This window comes from Silene latifolia, chromosome 3 (genome assembly GCF_048544455.1).
Source record: "Silene latifolia isolate original U9 population chromosome 3, ASM4854445v1, whole genome shotgun sequence".
Classification (NCBI taxonomy): Eukaryota; Viridiplantae; Streptophyta; class Magnoliopsida; order Caryophyllales; family Caryophyllaceae; genus Silene; species Silene latifolia.
Genome location: NC_133528.1, coordinates 85,967,521 through 85,988,831, shown reverse-complemented (window position 1 = coordinate 85,988,831; position 21,311 = coordinate 85,967,521). Strand labels below are relative to the sequence as shown.

Genomic DNA, 21,311 nt, shown 5'->3' with positions numbered 1-21,311 from the left:
GAGCCACCTAAAATAATTATGTGAAAGGACGATATTAACGAATTATCGTTATATAAAATAAGAGACGGTTATTTAATTATATTTTAAATGACCCAAGCCTACACTACGAGCACCCATAGCCATGGCTCTTGGACCGTTTGAGCAGTCCTAAACGCGACTTCACGAGCAGCCATACCCGGCCTCACAACCCGCCACCACACAGCCCATATCAGCTCAGTTTTCAGACGAAAATAAGAAAGTTGGCTCAAACCACCAACCAAACAATGACCAAAACCAAGTATAAGACCATCTCACAGCCCCCTTTTTACAATTAGACACAATACAATCGCAGTTAAAATCCCAAATAGCATCCCAAAACAATTCCTACATGTCAGTATACACCGTCTTAAATATACCACTTACTAGCTAGCATCCCAAATGATCCCTAGAGGTCAGTATACACCATCTCAATCATCTCCACATATCGATACACCGTCTCAACTATACAACCGACTAATTAACATCCATAAGGATCCCTATATATAATTATACACCGTCTTAATTATAAAACAGACTAACCAAAGATTCGAAATAAACATATTTTACAAGTAATATTGAGTAACCTATCATTGTTACCTTTTTTCGATTGAACTAATCATTTATGACTAACAAATCTTCTACCAGCCCGTCTATCTCAGCACTTACAACCGTCTTATAATAAATAAAGCTGAAAGTATAAAGTGGGTTTGTAAAAATACATGACGAAAATGAATGTTACTTACATCGGAATGACGAGAACGACGAGAGGAGCGCTATGGAACAAAAATAATTGAAAACGGATAAGGAACGAAGCACCGATGTCGATTAACAGATCAAATTTTGAAAAGGAAAGAAAACTCGCCCAAAAGAAGAAAAAGGAACGAAGAAGAAGAAAAGAGTACGTTCGTGAAAAGAGACAGCAGCCTGCTAGCCTGCTATTTATTATACGTATCTTTCTTCATCGTTAAGAAACTTCGATAGTTATTAAAACCGTTTCGAGTTAAATTTAACCGGTTTAAGTAAAAGTTTCAGTAATAAAACGGAATCAATAATAAATAAATTTAATGAGTGAAAATAAAATAAACTCAGCTAGTTAACGTAAATAATACAATATCAGCTTGAATCGGAATTATTAGCGATTTTTACAAAACTAACGGATATTAATAAAAATTGCTAATTTAGTGAAATAAGCTCAAAATAGCTAATTGGACGGTTTTGTTCCCAAAATCCATCTCGGGTTCACTTAAAACAACTTTCATAAGGACTCGTAAAGAAACGGAAATTATTAAATAAATAAACTCGAACTAACTTTAAATAAACTTATTAATGATTATTAAAATTAACGTATCGAATTATGATGAAATTAATTAATTAGCTAAGCATATATATATAAATCGTTAAATGATGTAATTAAATTCAAAATAGCAATTAAAAGAATTTTATCCAACTTAATAAAATACGGGGTGTTACAGAAAACCAGAAGAATTTTTCCACGATAGACCACTGTCTTTTGTAAGATTCTATGCTCTCTTTTGCTTAACATCACTACATGCTGTTCCTATTCATTATTGTGAATGTACAATGACTTTACATAGAGTGTACCTTCCCCCAAAAATTTGTGTCTGTCTTAATTTTCTTATTTTTGTGATATTGTAGCTCATAATTATTAGTGTCCTAATGTTTTCTTGCCCCCCCTTCTCCGCCAGCTTAAAGTTCTAGCAGAATACTTGAAAGACATCGGTGTTTCAAAGGTAAAAGTTGATCGCATTAAAAAACTGCAGCCTATTCTTGCAAAGATGAAGTGGAGAAACAACATTAACAAGACTGATTGTGGTGTTTACGTTATGAGACATATGGAGACATTTAAGGGTAATCTAAATTGGACCTGTGGGCTTAAAAAAGGCGATGTGAGTTTAAGAAGTAATACAATTATTTTTAATACATAATTCAGTACACATTTGTACATGTTCTAACCCCTTGTTTTCTTTACTTTCCTAGGATGGTCCCCTACTGATTCTGCGGAAGAAATACATTTCATATATGATTTCAACAGAAGGCAATGTATGTTTTGACGCTGTACTAAAGAAGGCAATGGATTTCCGCTCAAACCCACTGCCATGGGAAGAATACGACGATGAAGATGAGGAACATGCTGAATTGAAGCCGTAAAAACTTTTTTAGTTTCGTTTGTGACATGTGTGTGAGTAATGTAACATATATTGAGGAAGCTGCGAGTCGAACAACCTGAAGTTTGAAAAAATTTTAATTCAAGAGAGTGTTATATTCCGGAAACAAATTTCAATAAAGTTTATTATGTTCTTGCAGAACAACAATAATATTTATTGTGCAAAACGCCTTAAAATTATTGTATTCTGGGAAAACAATTCCAATCAAGTTGATGATGTCCCTGCAGAACAACAATAATGAACTTTTAATACAAATGTAATATACTTTGGCTATAAGAGTAATGTACTTTGGCAGTAAAATCCAATTGTACATACAAGCCTTTAAGAATGTTCCTTGCAGAACAACAATAATGATCCTTTAATACAAATGTAATATACTTTGGCTATAAGAGTAAGGTACTTTTGCATTGAAATCGAATTGTACATACAAGCCTTTAAGAATGTTCCTTGCAGAACAACAATAATGATCCTTTAATACAAATGTAATATACTTTCCCTATAAGAGTAATGTACTTTGGCAGTAATATCGAATTGTACATACAAGCCTTTAAGAATGTTCTCGTAGTGTATATTATGGATGTCTATCCTTGAATCAAAAATTTGCACCTTCCACTTCGTTATCAGATTCATCTTCTTCATCGTTGTCCTCCACATCATCAGATTCATCTCCTTCATCGTCGTCATCTTCATGGTAGTATTTGGTGAATATGCAACAAAATATAAATTAAATATCAGATTTTATAGGGAGAAAATGGCCAAAATGAACAACTAAATTGATATAGATTTAATGTTAACCAAGTATACATTGCTGAAATTCTCATGTGTGCCTTCAGAACAACCATAATGTTCATTGCACAAAGAGCTTATGTGCCTCCATATACGAGTGATGATTTTGGAAGGTAAACACTATGCGCTATGCTTGTATAATTTAATAATTATTTAACATTAATGTAATATGCTTTAACAAGAAACCAAATTATACATACCTGTCAGATGGTTTGTTTCTTTGCAAGTCGTAGAGTTGTGTCCTTGGCGGCCACATGCTTTGCAGTACCTCTTCTCTTTTCCTCTCTTCTTTAGGGCTTTTAACATTTGTGATTCAATTCTCTTGCCCTTGGTCCTACCCTTGTTTTTAGATTTTTTGGGAACATGAATCACCAACTTCTCAGGTATTTTGCAGCCCACGTACTTTTCTATTTCTTTCATCTTGTCTTTCTTCTTTGCTGGAACACTTATGTTACTAATCATATCCAATCTAATATATCTCAGTTTTTCAATCAAAAGCTTCATGTCGTTATCATTGATACGTGCATATTCTATACACTTTATTTGCAGTTTTGGCACGTATTTCCATGCGTATTTGGTAGCTTAAAGCTACTATTTCTCCCGAAACGGTTTACTTTGGAATTTCTATGATTTATTGTAGGAATGAGTGGAAGTAAGCTAAATCAAGCTTAAATCGTCCTCCGGAGGCAACTTTATGGAAACTTGGAAGATGGGAGTTCGGACTTGTTCACCTCGGGATGCATGCATGGAGTGAAGAGGCTGATTGGAAGAGAAAAGGAAGTTACTGCACAGTATAGTTGGTCGATCGACCAACACCTTCGGTCAATCGACCGTGGAGGTTCAGCAGAAGAGTCTGCACTGTACTGGCTGGTCGATCGACCGTACCACTTGGTCGATCGACCAGATCGCGAAGCTGTGGGTCTTTTTAGCATTTGTCTTTTGAAAGCCCGTTTGTAATTAATCAGATTTGGAGAACGTTTATCAGTAGTACGTAACAATAATTTAGGTTATGCTTTTTATTATTCAACAACTGAAATTTGAGATCTAGTTTTAGGGAACAAGAAAGTGGTGACTACGGATTTCAATTCAATTGCTTTGTTCATCAATTATTTAGTAAGCTTTAATTTAATTTCAATCTTCCTTTATTCTTGTCCTTTTAATTCTTGTTGCTACCAATTTATTTTCAAGTAATTCAGTCTTAATCTTCTATTTAATTATCAATTCAATCATGTCAATTTCATTGTATATCTTTAAGTTTGCAATTGTTATAGTTTTAATCATGCATAGGTAAAACTCCTATGCTAGGAATTAGGGAATCCATGGCAATAAGATGATTTTATTAAGTCTAGGTTGAACCCGTACCGGTCTTATTTACTGCTGTGAGATTTTACCCCTTTGCTAGATTGAAAAATTAGCGGAGTTAGATTTCTTACAAGTAATTGGAAGAACTATAGAGCGAAAGTAATTTAGTTTCTTTCTAGGGTGGAAAAGAGACCGAAAGGTTTAATTTGAATAGGGACTTAGACGACCTATTTGACATCTTGAAGCATATGGAAATTTTCACAGATTACTGTTGTTCCATACCTGTACCGGCTGGGGTGACCCAAGATGAAGTAAAGGGGATGATGTTCTTATATTCCTTGAAGGATTCTGCGCAAGATTGGTACCGCTACCTTGATAGGGTAGCAGCTGGAGTCACAGATTGGACATCTCTAGCATTAGCTTTCTACAAAAAATACTTCTCACTCGCAAAGATTGATGCCTTGAGAAGCAAAATTACAAATTTCCAGCAAGGACCTAATGAGGAATTTTGTGAAGCATGGGGACGTTTCAAGAGTTTGGTTCGGTCTGTCCCTCACCACGGTTTCCAACAATGGTACCTTTGCAACTTATTCTACAATTCTTTATATGATGACTTCAAGGTCATCCTGGATGCAGCTGCGAATGGTAGGTTCCAAAATAATACTGGTCAGAACAAAGGTTGGAACACTATTGAGGAGATGGCAATCCACAAAGCTGAGTTTGGGAGTTCGCGTGGAAACTCGCGAAGGCAAAGTGATGAAATGAGTGCCGTTGCGACACTCATAGCTTCTATTACAGCCCGGCTCGAAAAGCTCGAGACTTCTAAGGTTCCCGAGAGAGAAATTGAGATTCCTGTTCATAACTCAGATGAGACCGCGGAATTGAGAGAAATAATCCGAGCTCTTTTGGTTCAAGTCACGAAAATAGAAGGAGCTGGGATTGAATCTGGAAAGAATTTTGTGAAGCAGTTAGAGAATTTAGCGGCTAACCAAGTCGCCAATTCTTCAAGCAAATGTGAGGGGCCAATTGAAACCATTAATGCCATTAATCTCTGAAGTGGCCTTTCTTATGATGGTCCCGATAAGCCAAGAGAAGACTCGGGAAATGATGAAAAGACAAATTTAAATTCTCAGTGCGAAACGAGTTTTATCACAAGATGCAATGATCGATCAACCAACAACAGCAGTCGATCGACCGGAATCTCTGATGAAAAAGTTTCTGACCAGAAACTAATTGAACCCAGCGCATGTGGTCGATTGACCAACCATATCAGTCGATCGACTGAAGTTCCTGACGAAGGAGTTTCTGACCAGAAACTGTTCAAACCCAGTGTGATTGGTCGATCGACCGAGCCCAATGGTCGATCGACTGGGTCTCCAGCGCAGGACGCAAATCCGTCAATTAATTTGCATGATTCTACACTTATTGATGATTTGACGGAGGTTTTAAAAATACGGAAGCCAAAGGTTGCTGATCCTACGGCCAATGTTGCAGTCCCGTATCCGGAGCGTTTAAAGAATACTAAGCTGGAGCGCAAGTTTGGTAAGTTTTTGGAGATGGTCAAGAATCTTGAGGTAACCATTCTTTTCACCGATCTAATTACCCAGGTACCCTCTTACGCTAAATTTATGAAAGACATTTTGAATCGTAAGAAAAATTTTCATGATGATGGTGTTGTTGCTTTTGTGGAAGAATGTAATGCTCTTTCGCAAATTAACATACCACCTAAATTAAAGGACACGGGTAGCTTTTCAATTCCTTGTACTATAGGTAACCACGAAATTGGAAAGACCCTTTGTGATTTAGGGGCCAGTGTCAGTGTCATGCCATATTCTGTTTGCGAAAAGCTAAATATTGGTAGACTTAAGGTGACCGATATTACCCTTCAGATGGCAAATAGATCGACTCAGAGACCTTTAGGAGTTTTAGAGGATGTACCCGTTCGAGTGGGTAAGTTCTTTATTCCTGTCGATTTCGTTGTTTTGGACATTGCAGAGGACAGTCAGATACCTATTATTTTAGGTAGACCATTTCTACATACAAACAAGGGCGTAATAGATTTCAAACGCGGAATCATAACCTTAGAGGTAGGGGATGACACCATTGAGTTCGATCTTGCTCGTAAGGCGACAACTCGCGATGATGATACGTGTTACTCCATTGATATTGTTGACAGGGCTGTTAATTGTAACTGGAGGGAATCCTTTGCCAAGGATCCCTTAGCTGATCTAACCTGTTTAGATGAGTGTGCAGATATTACAGCGGAGAATGCTGAGGAGCTAGATGTTTTGGTAGCCTCAATGGAAAGCTATGAGCTCACAGAGGAAGAAGATAAGATGCTCATAAGCCTGGCTAACGCGAATTTGGTAAACACTTGCTATACCATTGAAGCTGATTCTGCCTATGCTGTAGAGGTAAAGGTGCCAGAGCGTAAGCCACTTCCTCCTAATCTTAAGTATGTTTTTCTAGATGATACGGAGCAGTACCCATCTATTGTTAGTGCTAAGCTTAATGATGAACAGCTTTCTGCTTTGATGTGTGTGATTAAGAAAAACAGAAAAGCTTTAGGTTATTCTTTGGATAATATTAAGGGCATCAGCCCTGATATTTGTATGCACAGGATAGAGCTGGAGGAAGGCCACAAGCCTTACAGACAGGGTCAACGCAAGTTGAACCCGAAGATGCAGGAAGTTGTTATGGCCGAGGTGATGAAACTACTCGATGCAGGTATTATTTATACAGTTGGCAACTCCAAGTGGGTTAGCCCGATTCGGGTAGTTCAAGAAAGGAGGGACTACCGTGGTTAAAAATGAGAAAAATGAATTAATACTAACGCGAGTTGTGACAGGGTGGCGGATGTGCATTGATTATAGACAGTTGAATGCCGCCACCAAGAAAGACCACTTCCCCCTCCCTTTTGTTGACCAAATGACTGAAAGACTTGCTTCTAACAAATTTTTCTGTTTTCTAGACGGATATTCAGGGTTCTTTCAGATCCCTATTCATCCGGATGATCAGAGTAAGACCACTTTTACCTGTCCACAGGGTGTTTTTGCATACCACTTTTACCTGTCCACAGGGTGTTTTTGCATACCGCAGAATGCCTTTCGGATTGTGTAACGCCCCAGCTACCTTTCAGAGGTGCATGATGGGGATTTTTTCTGATTATATAGAGAACATTATAGAGGTATTTATGGATGATTTCTCAGTTTATGGTATTGACTTTGATCGTTGTTTAGCTAATCTTGATAAAGTCATGCAGCGTCGTATTGATGTTAATCTTGTTTTAAACTGGGAAAAATGTCAGTTCATGGTCAATGTGGGAGTTGTGTTAGGGCATCTGATTTCTGATAAGGGTATACATGTTGATAAGGTAAAAGTGCAGGTGATTGAGCAATTGCCTCCTCCCGTGAATGTTAAGGGAGTGAGGAGTTTCCTTGGTCACGCTGGTTTTTATCGGCGTTTCATTAAGGATTTTTCAAAAATTGCTAAACCACTTACACAATTGCTCCTTAAGGATGTTGTCTTTGAGTTCACTGATGAGTGCCTTTTAGCTTTTAACAGGTTAAAGGAGGCTCTAGTTTCTGCGCCAATCATTCAGCCGCCTGATTGGGACCTCCCATTTGAGATTATGTGTGATGCCATCGATTATGCGATTGGTGCAGTTTTGGGACAGCGGAAGAATAAAGTTTTGAATGCCATATATTATGCGAGCCGAACTCTGGATGAGGCTCAAGTTAATTATTACACCACTGAGAAGGAGTTTCTAGCTGTAGTTTTTGCCTTAGACAAATTTCGGTCTTATTTGTTAGGTTCTAAGGTTATTGTTTATACTGACCATGCAGCGCTGAAGACTCTCTTTCTTAAGAAGGATGCGAAGCCGAGGCTTTCGAGGTGGATACTCCTTTTGCAGGAGTTTGATTTGGAGATCAAAGATAAGAAAGATTTAGAGAATGTGGTGGCTGACCACTTATCTCGTCTGCAGCTGACAGAAAGGGAGGATTCGTTACCCATTAATGATTCTTTTCCTGATGAGAGTCTGTTAGCTATTACTAATTCGGGGTCTTATCCACCTCCATGGTTTGCTGATTATGCTAATTTTTTGTGACAGTAAGATACCACCCGAGCTTTCATGGCGTGAAGAAGCGGTTCGCTTATGATGCTAGACAATACTTTCGGGATGATCCTTATGTTTTCAAGGAATGCGCAGACGGTCTTATCCGGAGATGTGTGCCTCAATGGGAGGTGAAGGATATCCTAGAAGCTTGCCACTCTTCTGCCTATGGTGGTCACCATGGTCCGTCCCGGACTGTGGCTAAGGTACTCCAATCTGGTTTCTATTGGCCAACTTTGCATGCAGATAGTCGCAATTTTGTTGCTGAGTGCGATGCTTGTCAAAGATCGGGGAATATTTCAAAGAGACATGAGATGCCACGGGTAGGCATTCTAGAGGTTGAGATTTTTGATGTCTGGGGCATTGATTATCAAGGACCTTTTCCGAGCAGTCAAGGTAATAAATATATCCTCGTAGCTATAGATTATGTGTCCAAATGGGTAGAGGCTATCGCTACTCCCCATTGCGATGCAAAATCCGTGATTAAGCTATTTAAAAAGATTATTTTCCCTCGTTTTGGTGTCCCTAGGGTTGTCATTAGCGACGGTGGAATGCATTTTAAAGAGAAACAACTTAGTGCTTTATTGACTAAATTCGGTGTCCAACATCGTAGAGGTTTGGGATATCATCCCCAAACTAGTGGTCAGGTTGAGATTTCTAACCTAAGAATTTAAAGAAGTTTTAGCTAAAGTTGTTTCTAAATCACGGAAAGATTGGAGTCTTAAGTTAGATGATGTCTTATGGGCTTATAGGACCGCGTTTAAAACACCGATTGGGATGTCACCATTCCGATTGATTTATGGTAAGACATATCATTTACCTGTTAAGTTGGAGCGTAAGTCTTGGTGGGATATTTGTGATTTGAATTTGGATCCTAACCTCTCTCGTGAGAAACGTATGACACAGCTAAATGAGCTGGAGGAATTTAGGCTGCTGGCCTATGATAATGCTAGGATCTACAAAGAGAAAACAAAGCGCTGGCACGACAAGAGAATCATTAAGCGCGAGTTCCATATTGGCGATAAGGTACTTCTTTTTAATGCTCGTATCCGTTTATTTCTTGGTGAGATGAAATCCAGGTGGACCGGCCCCTATACGGTCACAGCTGTTACAAAATTCGGATCAGTTGAATTGGAAACCTCACCTGGAGACCGGTTCAAAGTTAATGGCCAATATGTGAAACACTATCACGGTGCAGACGAATTTTTTGGGCAGCTCGAAGTACTATACTTTGACCCAATTTTAGAAGCTGCAAATTGAGGTAAGAAGGTCGTGCGGGACCTCTTAAACCAGCGCTAACCGGGAGGCAACCCGGCTTGTAATTTTTATGTAATTAGGAATTTTACAGTTTTATTTAATTAATTTGCATTAGGAGCTTTAGTTATTTCATTTTAATTAGCAATTACTTTTATGAAAAGACGTGCGCCTTTGAGAAATTTTATAGGTGATTATTTTATGCAAAGTGCGTAGGGTGATTTGCTGAACGTTTATGAGAGAAAGACGGGAAATTTAAGTTGGAAAAGCAATTTTAACGTAAATAAGATTAGTTGCCAGTACCTGCAGTCGATCGACCAAGCACATCAGTCGATCGACTGAAGAGGAAAAGTCAGAGAGCTGTATAAGGGAAGATTGGTCGATCGACTGGGTCAGATAGTCGATCGACCACTGCGCGAAACCAGAACGCAAGTTAATAAGGGAAGTTCTAATTCTTTTCTCATTCATTCATTCATACTCTTTTAATAAAAAATTAGAAAAACTCTTGTTCTTCCCCTTTTCGCGATTTTTCCTGCCAATCTACCCTTTTACTTCGATTTTTCTTGCTCAAATTCCCGAGTTCTCATCAAAGGTATGTTTCTAATCCTATTTTCGTCCTTTAAATTCGATTCTCGCTGAACTTTTATGCCCAAATTTCGAGCATTGTTACCTTGTGTCGGAAAAATCGATTTGGGGAAAATCGATTTGGGGTTGATTTCTTGTCGAATTTATGCTTTAATTGCACTTTGCTATCCTTTTCCCTTGATTTTCGAGACATCTTAGCAACTAGGAGATGCTTAATTCCGTTTTCCCCAATTTTTCGAAACCCTAATTTCGTGTTTAATTTCTGATTTTGTTTAGGGTTTTATAAATTGTCATTGTTAAAGGTTATGGGAAGCTAGTTGTTGATTTGTTCATTTTGTAGGAAGCAACAATGACAAAAGGGAAGCGATTTACGATGTTCGAAGGGCGATCCAATCAAGGAGCAGCTAAACGGCCGCGGGGTTCGCCGTTAATGATCGAGGCAACTACGGATAGTCTACCTGACTATCCGCAGGTTACTTTCTGTACCTCTACTCAGCGAGCTAAATTCATTACCTTTGTCAAAAAAATAAAAGTTCAGGCAACCCGTTTTATTCATAAGCCAACTTTAGAGAAACTAGGGTGTCTTGAATCTGTCGTGTCTCTGCTAAATGGGACAGGGATGTCGGGACTGGTGGACATGGCTGAGTTCACCTACTACACTCTTACCCTTGAGTTTTTCTCGTCTTTTGCTTTTGACCAGGCTTCTTTTGAAGCTAATAGGAGTAGCTCTTGCATTTCTTTTCGGCTGTTCAATGTCACCTACTCCTTGACATTAGCTGAATTTGCTGGTTATTTGGGTCTTTATTTCGAGGGTAACACCTTGGAAACTTCTGATGTGCACGGGTAATGTGGTCGTGTATCTCCTGATCGAATGGCCCTAAGAGGACGGGCACTTTAGTCCACTTACCCCCTTTTCGTTATTTTTTCCGGCTGATGGGTAATACCATTTTCGGCCGCAAGGAGTCAAATAATGTTAATACCATTGAATTGTCTATCTTGGCGGGCTATCTGAACATTGAAAGTCGGGTAGCCCGTATTTATAACATAGCTTATTTGACTGCCTCTCACTTTCACACTATAAGTGAGGGCACTTTGGCCACTATTGTTTGTGGTGGGTTGGTGACGCGTCTGGCCAACCGTCTGGTTCTTGTCTTCCCTCGAGAGGAGGCCCCTCTTGACCCTGACGCACGTTTCATGGACCTTGACTACGCCAGGTCTGTGAAATGGGTCGATAGTTGGAGTCGGTGGAAGATTGATTCTTTCATTTGCGACCCCATCCCTATCCTTGGCCTCCCTCGTATCTTGCCCCTTACCACTGTTTTGGGGGCAACTCGCCCGCCCTTGCCTAGCTACAGGCTCCCTATTGGGGCGGGCACCGCTACTGCTAGCACTTCGAGGCGAGCTCGTGCCTCCTCTTCACAGGCCCCCTCCTCCTGCAATCCTGCTCCCACGGGTTTCCCGGCTACTTTTCGTCCCCCTACACCTATTGTTATCCCTGCGGTCATGGACCAAAGGGCGGTTTCACGTGTGTTGGGTGACCTGTGCAGGAGTTTTGATCAGCACCGGATAGACATGGCTCTAGCCATGTACCCAGTTTACGAGGAGTACGCTCGGACGGGATGCTCCCACGAGGTCCCTGGACTCACCCGTCTTTCTTTGTTCCCCCGGTGGGTGGATACCCTCCGCCTGCTACGAGATCTACTCCCACGACTACTACTGCCGCTGCTGCTGAGGCGGAAGAGGAGGATGACTCGGGTTCCGAGGAGGATGAGGGCAGCGACTATGACGGTGGGGATTAGATGCTTGTGACCTACCCCGTTTTTGGCTGGTTTGGGGAGGTCTACTTTTGTGAGTTTCCGATCCCTCTTCATTAGTTTCTTTTTATTTTGTTGTTGCTTATATTCTTCCCAATATTGCTGTTGATGTTGGTGATTTGCTGCTGAGCACAATGAGGGCATTGTGCGTTTTGGTTTGGGGAGGGTATATGCATATGTCTATTGCATTTGCATTTGTTTTTTATTGCATTTCAGTCACACATTTATTGCATTTCAGCTTGCATTTATTTTCAATTCAAAAAAAAAAAAAATAAAGAAAAAAGAAAATTTGAAAAACCACCAAAAATTCAAAAAAAAAAATCACGTTTACTTTCGCATTTAGGTCGAGTCGGAACGGAAGGATTTCAATGATGAGTTTGCATTACATATTGTCTCATTGCCCTTTCCTTGCACTTTGAACATTTCCAAGTATGTCACTTGCATAGTCTACGAGTTTTTGTTGGAATTTTGCTAAACGAATAGACTTGACTCAATATTGGCAAGCTACTTAAATTTCTAAGGATAGAGCTTAATAAATCGGTGACATTCATGACCGATTTCATGTAGGAATGAGAGTAGTTTCTCCTTATAAGGCATGTCACATTAATTTGCATAAGCATGAGTCTAGTCTACTTGATACCTATATGCATTCGGGTCCGTGGTTTGTTGACACATGTGGTAGAGGTTCCCCTTTCTCATTTTACCCATAAACCTCACAAAGCCAAATTTGCCCTTTTTGTCCCATTTAGCTACATACTAAATTTAGCCACCCTAACCGAGCTAGTAAAGGTAGTAAGTCGGGAATGTTGTCTTGTGATTTGTCTTTTATTATCTTGTTGGATGTTTTGTTGGGAAATGAAGGGAGGTTATGATTTGAAAAAGAATGAAGTGAAAAAAAAAGAGAGAACTGAACTGGCAGAGAGTAGCAGGCCAGCAGGGGTGGTCGATCGACTGGGTCTGATGGTCGATCGACTGCCCGTCCAGGATTTGAAAAAAAAAAAAAGAAAACAAAAGAAAGTCAGAATAGAAAAGAAAGAAAATGAAGAAAAAAAAAGAGAGAGAGATCACATGTTTAAATTGATTTTCGGATGGTGATTTCTTAATTCCCATGTGCTATTCATATTATTTTGGGGAATTGTTATTTTTGGTAAGTGGAAGTAAGAAGTGGATCTCCTTATAATTTGGTTTAGTGGTTATTACCTCGGCTTAACCCCTCTTTCCCAAATTCATTTTAGCCTCTTTTTACCTCTAGCGTCACAATCCCAAATCGCCTCGGCATGTGTCAGGGTCATTAAATGGTTGGAATGCATATGCACGGTTGTGGAGACTTTATTCATGTTAGATTGCAGGCGTGTTCTTATGGGTCGTAGATAGGTGACAGTCTTATTTTTATCACTCTTTTGTCTTGCACAATATATCTTACCTTGTACTTAAATGAGCGAGTGAGCGACCCGTGAGAGTCCGATATATACGAGTCTTGCAAGGTCAAAGGTTTGGCAAATTCTGTAACATGTTTAACTCGTTTGCATTTGACAAAATACTTGGATGTTAATAGTTGCATTAAATTGGTTGGGTATGATGGTTTGTATTAGCTCTGAGCATGAAATCCGTTCCATTAGAGGTTTTTAGTCAGGTCATAGTGCTTTCTTGGGGACAAGCAAGGTTTGGTTTGGGGAGATTTGATACGTGCATATTCTATACACTTTATTTGCAGTTTTGGCACGTATTTCCATGCGTATTTGGTAGCTTAAAGCTACTATTTCTCCCGAAACGGTTTACTTTGGAATTTCTATGATTTATTGTAGGAATGAGTGGAAGTAAGCTAAATCAAGCTTAAATCGTCCTCCGGAGGCAACTTTATGGAAACTTGGAAGATGGGAGTTCGGACTTGTTCACCTCGGGATGCGTGCATGGAGTGAAGAGGCTGATTGGAAGAGAAAAGGAAGTTACTGCACAGTATAGTTGGTCGATCGACCAACACCTTTAGTCGATCGACCGTGGAGGTTCAGCAGAAGAGTCTGCACTGTACTGGCTAGTCGATCGACCGTACCACTTGGTCGATCGACCAGATCGCGAAGCTGTGGGTCTTTTATGCATTTGTCTTTTGAAAGCCCGTTTGTAATTAATCAGATTTGGAGAACGTTTATCAGTAGTACGTAACAATAATTTAGGTTATGCTTTTTATTATTCAACAACTGAAGTTTGAGATCTAGTTTTAGGGAACAAGAAAGTGGTGACTACGGATTTCAATTCAATTGCTTTGTTCATCAATTATTTAGTAAGCTTTAATTTAATTTCAATCTTCCTTTATTCTTGTCCTTTTAATTCTTGTTGCTAACAATTTATTTTCAAGTAATTCAGTTTTAATCTTCTATTTAATTATCAATTCAATCATGTCAATTTCATTGTATATCTTTAAGTTTTCAATTGTTATAGTTTTAATCATGCATAGGTAAAACTCCTATGCTAGGAATTAGGGAATCCATGGCAATGAGATGATTTTATTAAGTCTAGGTTGAACCCGTACCGGTCTTATTTACTGCTGTGAGATTTTACCCCTTTGCTAGATTGAGAAATTAGCGGAATTAGATTTCTTACAAGTAATTGGAAGAACTATAGAGCGAAAGTAATTTAGTTTCTTTCTAGGGTGGAAAAGAGACCGAAAGGTTTAATTTGAATAGGGACTTAGACGACCTATTTGACATCCTGAGACGGTATTGGACAGACCTTGACTTTACTAGACTGACCCTTAGCCATGGTGAACCGAAATTCCTAGCTACCTTTTATTATCTGTTTAAACTTCATTTATTTTTCAGTAGTTAGTAGAGAATCAATCAACCAAAACCCCCCCACGATTGTTACATTTATAGACTGAAAATAGCAAATAGAATTGATCTTGTCTCTCTGTGGTTCGACCCTTATTATAACTAGCTATAGTTTTAGTTCGAATTTATAAATTTAATTTTGATACAAAACGACGGTATCAATCATCACACTCAGCTGCGCTGACACAAGAATAAACCTCTTGCCACAAAAGACTAAACTTTTCCTACGGTGAGAAAACTTTTGAGAGACATCTATCGCATTTGCCATCTTTATCAAAGACAGGCTTACTCATTGCAGCTTTTGTCCATCTTTGCAGATGTACTCGTTCGGTATTTTCTGAAAATCTTGGTTGTGTAGAATCCAAAGGCGTGCACACGCACAACAAGCCCATTCTCTCAAACATAGAACAGAACAAGTAATCTCCATGTTATCTGGTGAATATGCTACGTTCCATGACTTATTTGGCATCTGCAAGTCTGTTAGAATATATATTTTTGTCTCATCAATCTTCTCCACATCTTTAAAATGGCAATCAGACAAAGCTGCAACCAATTCTGTTTGGAAGTCTTTGAAAATGTTGTGCGAGTACATTTCATAAGCATGGACTTCAAGGTTTGACTTTGTTTTCCGTGGGATTTCAGAGTGTTTGTTCTCACTATTCAACTTGGACTGCTTGTGTCTTTGTGCTTCCAAGGCACTCTCATAGCACACCCAAAACTCAACAAGGGTCAAATGAGGTGTGAGGAACCTGTCAAAGAAACTGTTTTCACTCTCAGACCTAGAAGTAACCCTCATCAAGCCAGACATGGAAACATCTTTAAAATAGGCAGGGATCCACTGTTCCCTGAGATCATACAAATCTGAAAACCACTTGTGCTCTACAAGTTGATAATCAGTCATTATCTTCCCCCATTGTTCTTCGAATTCATCAGGCTCAAGTTGGTTGTTCCAAACACACCTATTGAGCCTGGTCTTAAAATCCTCATCTTGAAACAGTTGATAACTGACTTTTTCTCTTAGTTTCTTCATTATGTGCCACATGCACAGTCTGTGTGTTGACTCCTTAAACACTTCCGGACTACCAACTTCATTGATTTATCCCGATCGCAATTATAATTCTCACCGCACCCGCCCATTGCTTCCAAAAATGTCTTGAATGACCATGTATAACACTCAATACTTTCATCACCTATCAACCCACTCCAAAGGTTATGCACCTTTTGTGGTGATCAACTCCTGTGAAAGGCACAAACACCATATCGTACTTGTTTGTTCCATATGTAGCATCTGCTGATAACACCTCACCGAACAACATGTAGTTCTTTATGCAGATCGGATCTGCCCAAAACACTCCAGCCAGGCACTTGTTTTCATCTACTATAAAATCAAATTAAAATGAACTGCATGTGTCTTTTCTCCCAATAAGATTTTCAACAAACATTTGCGCATCAAAATTACCAATGTAGGTTTTTATGTCCCTGACAAAGTTTTTGAAATCAACCTCAGTAGCCCCAATGTTGTCGTAACCTCTACACAGCTCCTTCCAACCTCTATAGGTTTTCACACCACCTAATTTTAGCACCTTTACCTTTGTGACAAATTGCTTCTGTACCTCTGTCATTTTTCGGTTTCCTTTCAAGAATATTGTAGATTCAGGCGAAGCAAGTGGATGGTTATGCGCTTCATCGAATCTGGTAACAATATAAGTTCCATTTTCTTGGTATTTAAACTGCACTAATGCACGACAGTCAATTCTTGTAATTGGCCTCACACGGCTTACGTCTGTCACATTAGATTCTGCATCATTCTCAGTAGTATCAGTATCAGTCCTCTTCCTTTTCCTACTTTCCTTTACACCTTGCCTATTGCAGACAACATTCCTTAATGCAAAACTGTTTGGTAACTCATTGTCTTTAATCCTTTTTGTTGTTGCAAGTCTTGGCGTAAACCCACAGATTGTACAATATTCTTTGTAGAATAACTCTGCTGATTCTAGCCTTTCGAATACTTGTCCTACTTTAGGTTTCTTTTCCTCTGGACAGAATGGAATGTACTGGAGTGCATTTAATGTTTCAATTCTTGTCCTTGGTGTTTTAAAGCTGTTATTTGTAGAAGAAGACGTAGTTGCATCACTTGTACTCATTGTCTGCTTCAACAATAGTTAAGTAAGTAAGTATATTGATTATTATTGCATCAATAATGCAGTAATCCAATTCTAATATGCTCTACAAAGATTGGTAATTTATTTCGTACAAATAAAGGTTCATATATAATGTATTCCTGCGAATGTCCATTATCATGCCTTTAAAGGAACATTTATTTTACTGCTAATGTTCATAGGAAATATTGTTGTCCAATTTGATATAGCATATATAAAATGTATTGAATGCTAATGACAGTAAACAAACAAATAGTCATAATATTATTTCATTAATATTAGAAAAATATTTACAAAAGCCATTTAAGGCTTTCAAAATGATAAAGCCTACTAAGGCTTATACTGAAAAAAAAAAAACACAAGATAATACCTAATAACAATAAACACAAGATAACACAAGATATTTCTAAACTAATCTAACAGTCGGAGTCATAATAACCCTCATCCCCAGACTGTTCTTCAATTTCATATTCTTCTTCTCTTTGCTTTCTAATTTGTCGTTCTTGTTGTTTGTGATGTCTAATTATTTTTGCACGACTAGACATAGTCGTGCACATGCAGAATCTGTCAAGGAGCCGATTATTCTTTGTGACATAGATTACACCATTTTCATTTCCCCGAACCGCGCCTCGGTAATAATCCCTATCCATTACCTTTGGCTTTCTCCCTATAAGGAACCACTTTGACCAGCCCTTGCACACCATGGCCATGTTTCACTTTTCTTCCCTCCCAAGTCGATCAAAAAAAATCTGGAGGAATGCCTGATTATTAAGGAAAGGATGTAAAGGACGACTGTGAGATGGTACATCCATCTGCACATGAATGTCATCTCCATCAAACCAGTTTGAAGAAAACTGGCTTACTTTCCATTCATGATAATGGTCCACGAAATTTTGTTTGTAAGCAGCATTCGTGTAGGGAACTATTGTGCATTTTGAGTAAGACATTGTTTTTTTTTTAATAAAATTAAGTAGTTTTCTGGACAGATTAAAAGTTTTGCTTATTGGAAAAGGTAGGATGGAAAAGTGGTTGTGTACTCTTGGGTTTATATAGTGGATTAATTGATTATAAGAGATTAAATTCTGTGAACAGTTGTGTCTTTTCAACTGACACAAACATAATCATGGTAATTAATAAATTGGGTGAAGTTATCTATGTTACTTTAATCTATTACATAAAACAGTATATGCACATTATGAAAATACGTAATGGACATTAGAATTAAACTGAATTCACATTTTTTTCCAAATAATGTTCCATGTTCTTTTTTAAATAATTTAATGTACCTTTAAATATAATATAATGTACATTTGCCAAACAATGCTTAATGATATTTTAGTTGTACCTAATTATCAGAAAATACAAATTACGAATATAGATAGTGGACAATTTATTTTATGGAACATATAATGTACATTTAGAAGTAATATTCAAATTAATGTGAATAATTGCGTCTTTTCACCACATAAGCAAGTTACAAACCGTCATTTGACTTATTGTGAACAGTTGCAAGACCACTTGCAAAAGGTAATAATTACTTGCACATCCTTATTATATATAATGCACATTTCACTAAGACTGATTGGACATTTCCTTATGAAACGTGTACAGCACAACACAACACATTATTTTTACATGCAAAATTACTTTTCAGTTACTTCAAATTGCACACTTTTTCTTTCTCATTATTTTTAGTACATTTTTTCTCACCACAAAGTACATTTGTATTTATCATCCTCCTAAAATCAAACAAACAAACTATAAACCCTAATTTAACACTTTTCATTATAAAATTAATGTTTTTGTGGTTCTGGACATTAAATCTAGTTAACTAAATTTAATCAAATCCGAAATTAAGTTGAATTTGATTAAATTCAACTTTAACATCATCATAAAATCAATTCAACAACGATTCAGAAAGGAATTAAATAACATTGAATGAACATACCTCAATATTGATCGAGAAAACAATAATTCCGGATGAATGACGAAATCAATTCCGATTTTCCTTACAAAGTTTTGATCTTGAAATAACTGAATAGCTGATGAATGCAAAAGTTTGAACAAATTGACTCTGATTTGCGCTTCGAACACAACAATTGATGATGAATAACCGATTTTAGATCACTAAATTTGATGTCGAAAGACAAAAATTTACAAATTAAGGAAGGATTAATGATGAAATCGATTGATTTTGTTTCATGTGGTTGGATTTTGTTATGTAGGCTTGATATTGCTGACATGTACAGTCTTATTTTTTGTTTTCCGTGAAATTCTAAGAGAAGCGCGCGTCTAATCTCAAATTATCGAAAAATTTGATGGACGGTTGAGAGTCATTCTCACGCTTCTCACGATAAGCCCCGTTCTCACCGGAACTCTACCCTAATAATAATAATAATAATAATAATAATAATAATAATAATAATAATAATAATAATAATAATAATAATAATAATAATAATAATAATAATAATAATAATAATAATAATAATAATAATAATAATAATAATAATAATAATAATAATAATAATAATAATAACAACAACAACAACAATAACTAACAACAATAACAATAATAATAATAATGATAATGATAATAATAATAATAATAATAATAATAATAATAATAATAATAATAATAATAATAATAATAATAATAATAATAATAATAATGATGATAATAATGGTGAGGATAATGATGATGATAATAATGATATAAATGATGATGAGGATAATAATAATAATAATAATAATAATAATAATAATGATAATAATAATAATAACAACAATAATAACAACAATAATAATAATAATAATAACAATAATAATAACAATAATGACAATAATAATAATAATAATAATAATAATAATAATAATAATAATAATAATAATAATAATAATAATAATAATAATAATAATAATAATAATAATAATAATAATAATAAAAATAATAATAATCAAGGGGTTATGCAGGATATTGAAAGGTTGTGTAGACAATTCCTATGGAATTATCAAGCTGCTAGAAAAATGGTTTTTTTTTGCCTGGAGTAAGGTATGTAGAACAAGGCAGCAAGGTGGGTTTGATATTCGAGAAATTCTAAGCTGGAATAAAACTTTGTTGCTGAGACTCTTTTGGAGACTTGCTACTGGTGTCCCATCCATCTGGGTGCACTGGTTTCACCACTATATCCTCCAGGGAGCTGATATCTGGACTGTGGTTCCTGGCAATGCCACGTCCATCATCTGGAAAGCTCTGCTGCTCACCCGTGATGATTTTATCAGTTTGGTTGGCTCTGTGGACATTGCTAAAAACCAACTGAGTGGATGGAGTCTTTCTGGTTCTCTATTGTTGCACCGGGTTTACTCTGTCTTTAAGGGCAGGCACTCCAATCTGCAGTGGGCAAAGCCTTTAATGGACCAGGTGGTGCTGCCTAAACATGCTATTATCACGAGGCTGGCAGTGCAAAATGGCTTACCTACTGTGGATAATTTGATTAGAAGAGGGATGGTCATTGTGAACAGGTGCTCCCTATGTATGGCAGATTTGGAGAGCATTAGGCACCTGTACTTTGCCTGTCCTTATTCTAACTCCGTATATCAGCAAATTCTTCTTTGGATGGGTGTTACTCGCAGACCCTTATGCTTGAGGCAGGAATTACTATCTCTTTCCAGGTATAAGGGAAAAGGTTGGAAAAAGAAATGGGCTAGGGGGTGTGTTGCTGCTGTTGTTTATCTCCTATGGCAGGAACGAAATCGAAGAAGGTTGTTTGAGGAGGCTTCGCGGAATGTGGATCAATTGGTGAAGTTAATTAAATATTTTGTTTCCATTAGATTATATGCGAATGTAAGTGACTATCTATTTGATGAGGTAGTTGCACATCTGGTACCGTAGTTATAAGGTACCATTAGAGGCTTGCTTGTAAGAAATTGTGCTTTTTTCTTATTCTAATGAGAAGCTGATTTCTTCCAAAAAAATAAAAAATAAAAAAAAAATAAAAAAATAATAAAAAAATAATAATAATAATAATACCTCTTCTCTGGAGACTGAGAAGCACTCAGAATGCAGTGTGCCAGGGCCTATGTCCTCTCAGTCAGAGTTGGTTGTAGGCAAGATGAGTGGAGACTCTAGTGGAATTGCTTCTTCTTCTGATACTATTCTCTCTCCCAATCGGTTTAGTCCTCTATCTGAGGAGGGCTCTCCTGAGGGAAACCAGATGCAGGAAGTTTTAGTGGTTGAAACTGTTCCTTATGATAAACCAATCCAATGA

At 37.5% G+C, this 21,311-nt stretch overlaps 3 protein-coding genes and 1 non-coding gene across 4 annotated transcripts; 1 reads left to right on the top strand and 3 right to left on the bottom strand.

Annotated features, from left to right (window-relative positions):
- Window positions 1-4,748: 4,748 nt before the first annotated feature.
- LOC141650328 (small nucleolar RNA R71) lies at window positions 4,749-4,857 on the bottom strand. Its single transcript, XR_012546369.1, has one exon. It is a non-coding gene; the product is annotated as a small nucleolar RNA R71 (small nucleolar RNA).
- Window positions 4,858-15,342: 10,485 nt separating this feature from the next.
- On the bottom strand, window positions 15,343-15,914 carry LOC141649300 (protein FAR1-RELATED SEQUENCE 5-like). The gene is made up of 2 exons (XM_074457994.1): window positions 15,475-15,914; window positions 15,343-15,361 (listed from the first exon to the last, which is right to left on the bottom strand). Exons 1-2 carry the CDS (start codon window positions 15,912-15,914, stop codon window positions 15,343-15,345), a joined length of 459 nt encoding a protein of 152 aa, XP_074314095.1.
- Window positions 15,915-16,077: 163 nt separating this feature from the next.
- LOC141649299 (protein FAR1-RELATED SEQUENCE 5-like) lies at window positions 16,078-17,028 on the bottom strand. Its single transcript, XM_074457993.1, has 2 exons — window positions 16,344-17,028; window positions 16,078-16,223 (listed from the first exon to the last, which is right to left on the bottom strand). Exons 1-2 carry the CDS (start codon window positions 17,026-17,028, stop codon window positions 16,078-16,080), a joined length of 831 nt encoding a protein of 276 aa, XP_074314094.1.
- A 2,193-nt stretch (window positions 17,029-19,221) lies between these two features.
- Window positions 19,222-21,311, top strand: LOC141649298 (uncharacterized). The gene is made up of 3 exons (XM_074457992.1): window positions 19,222-19,286; window positions 20,104-20,926; window positions 21,135-21,311. The coding sequence occupies exons 1-3, from the start codon at window positions 19,222-19,224 to the stop codon at window positions 21,309-21,311; spliced, it is 1,065 nt and encodes a 354-aa protein (XP_074314093.1).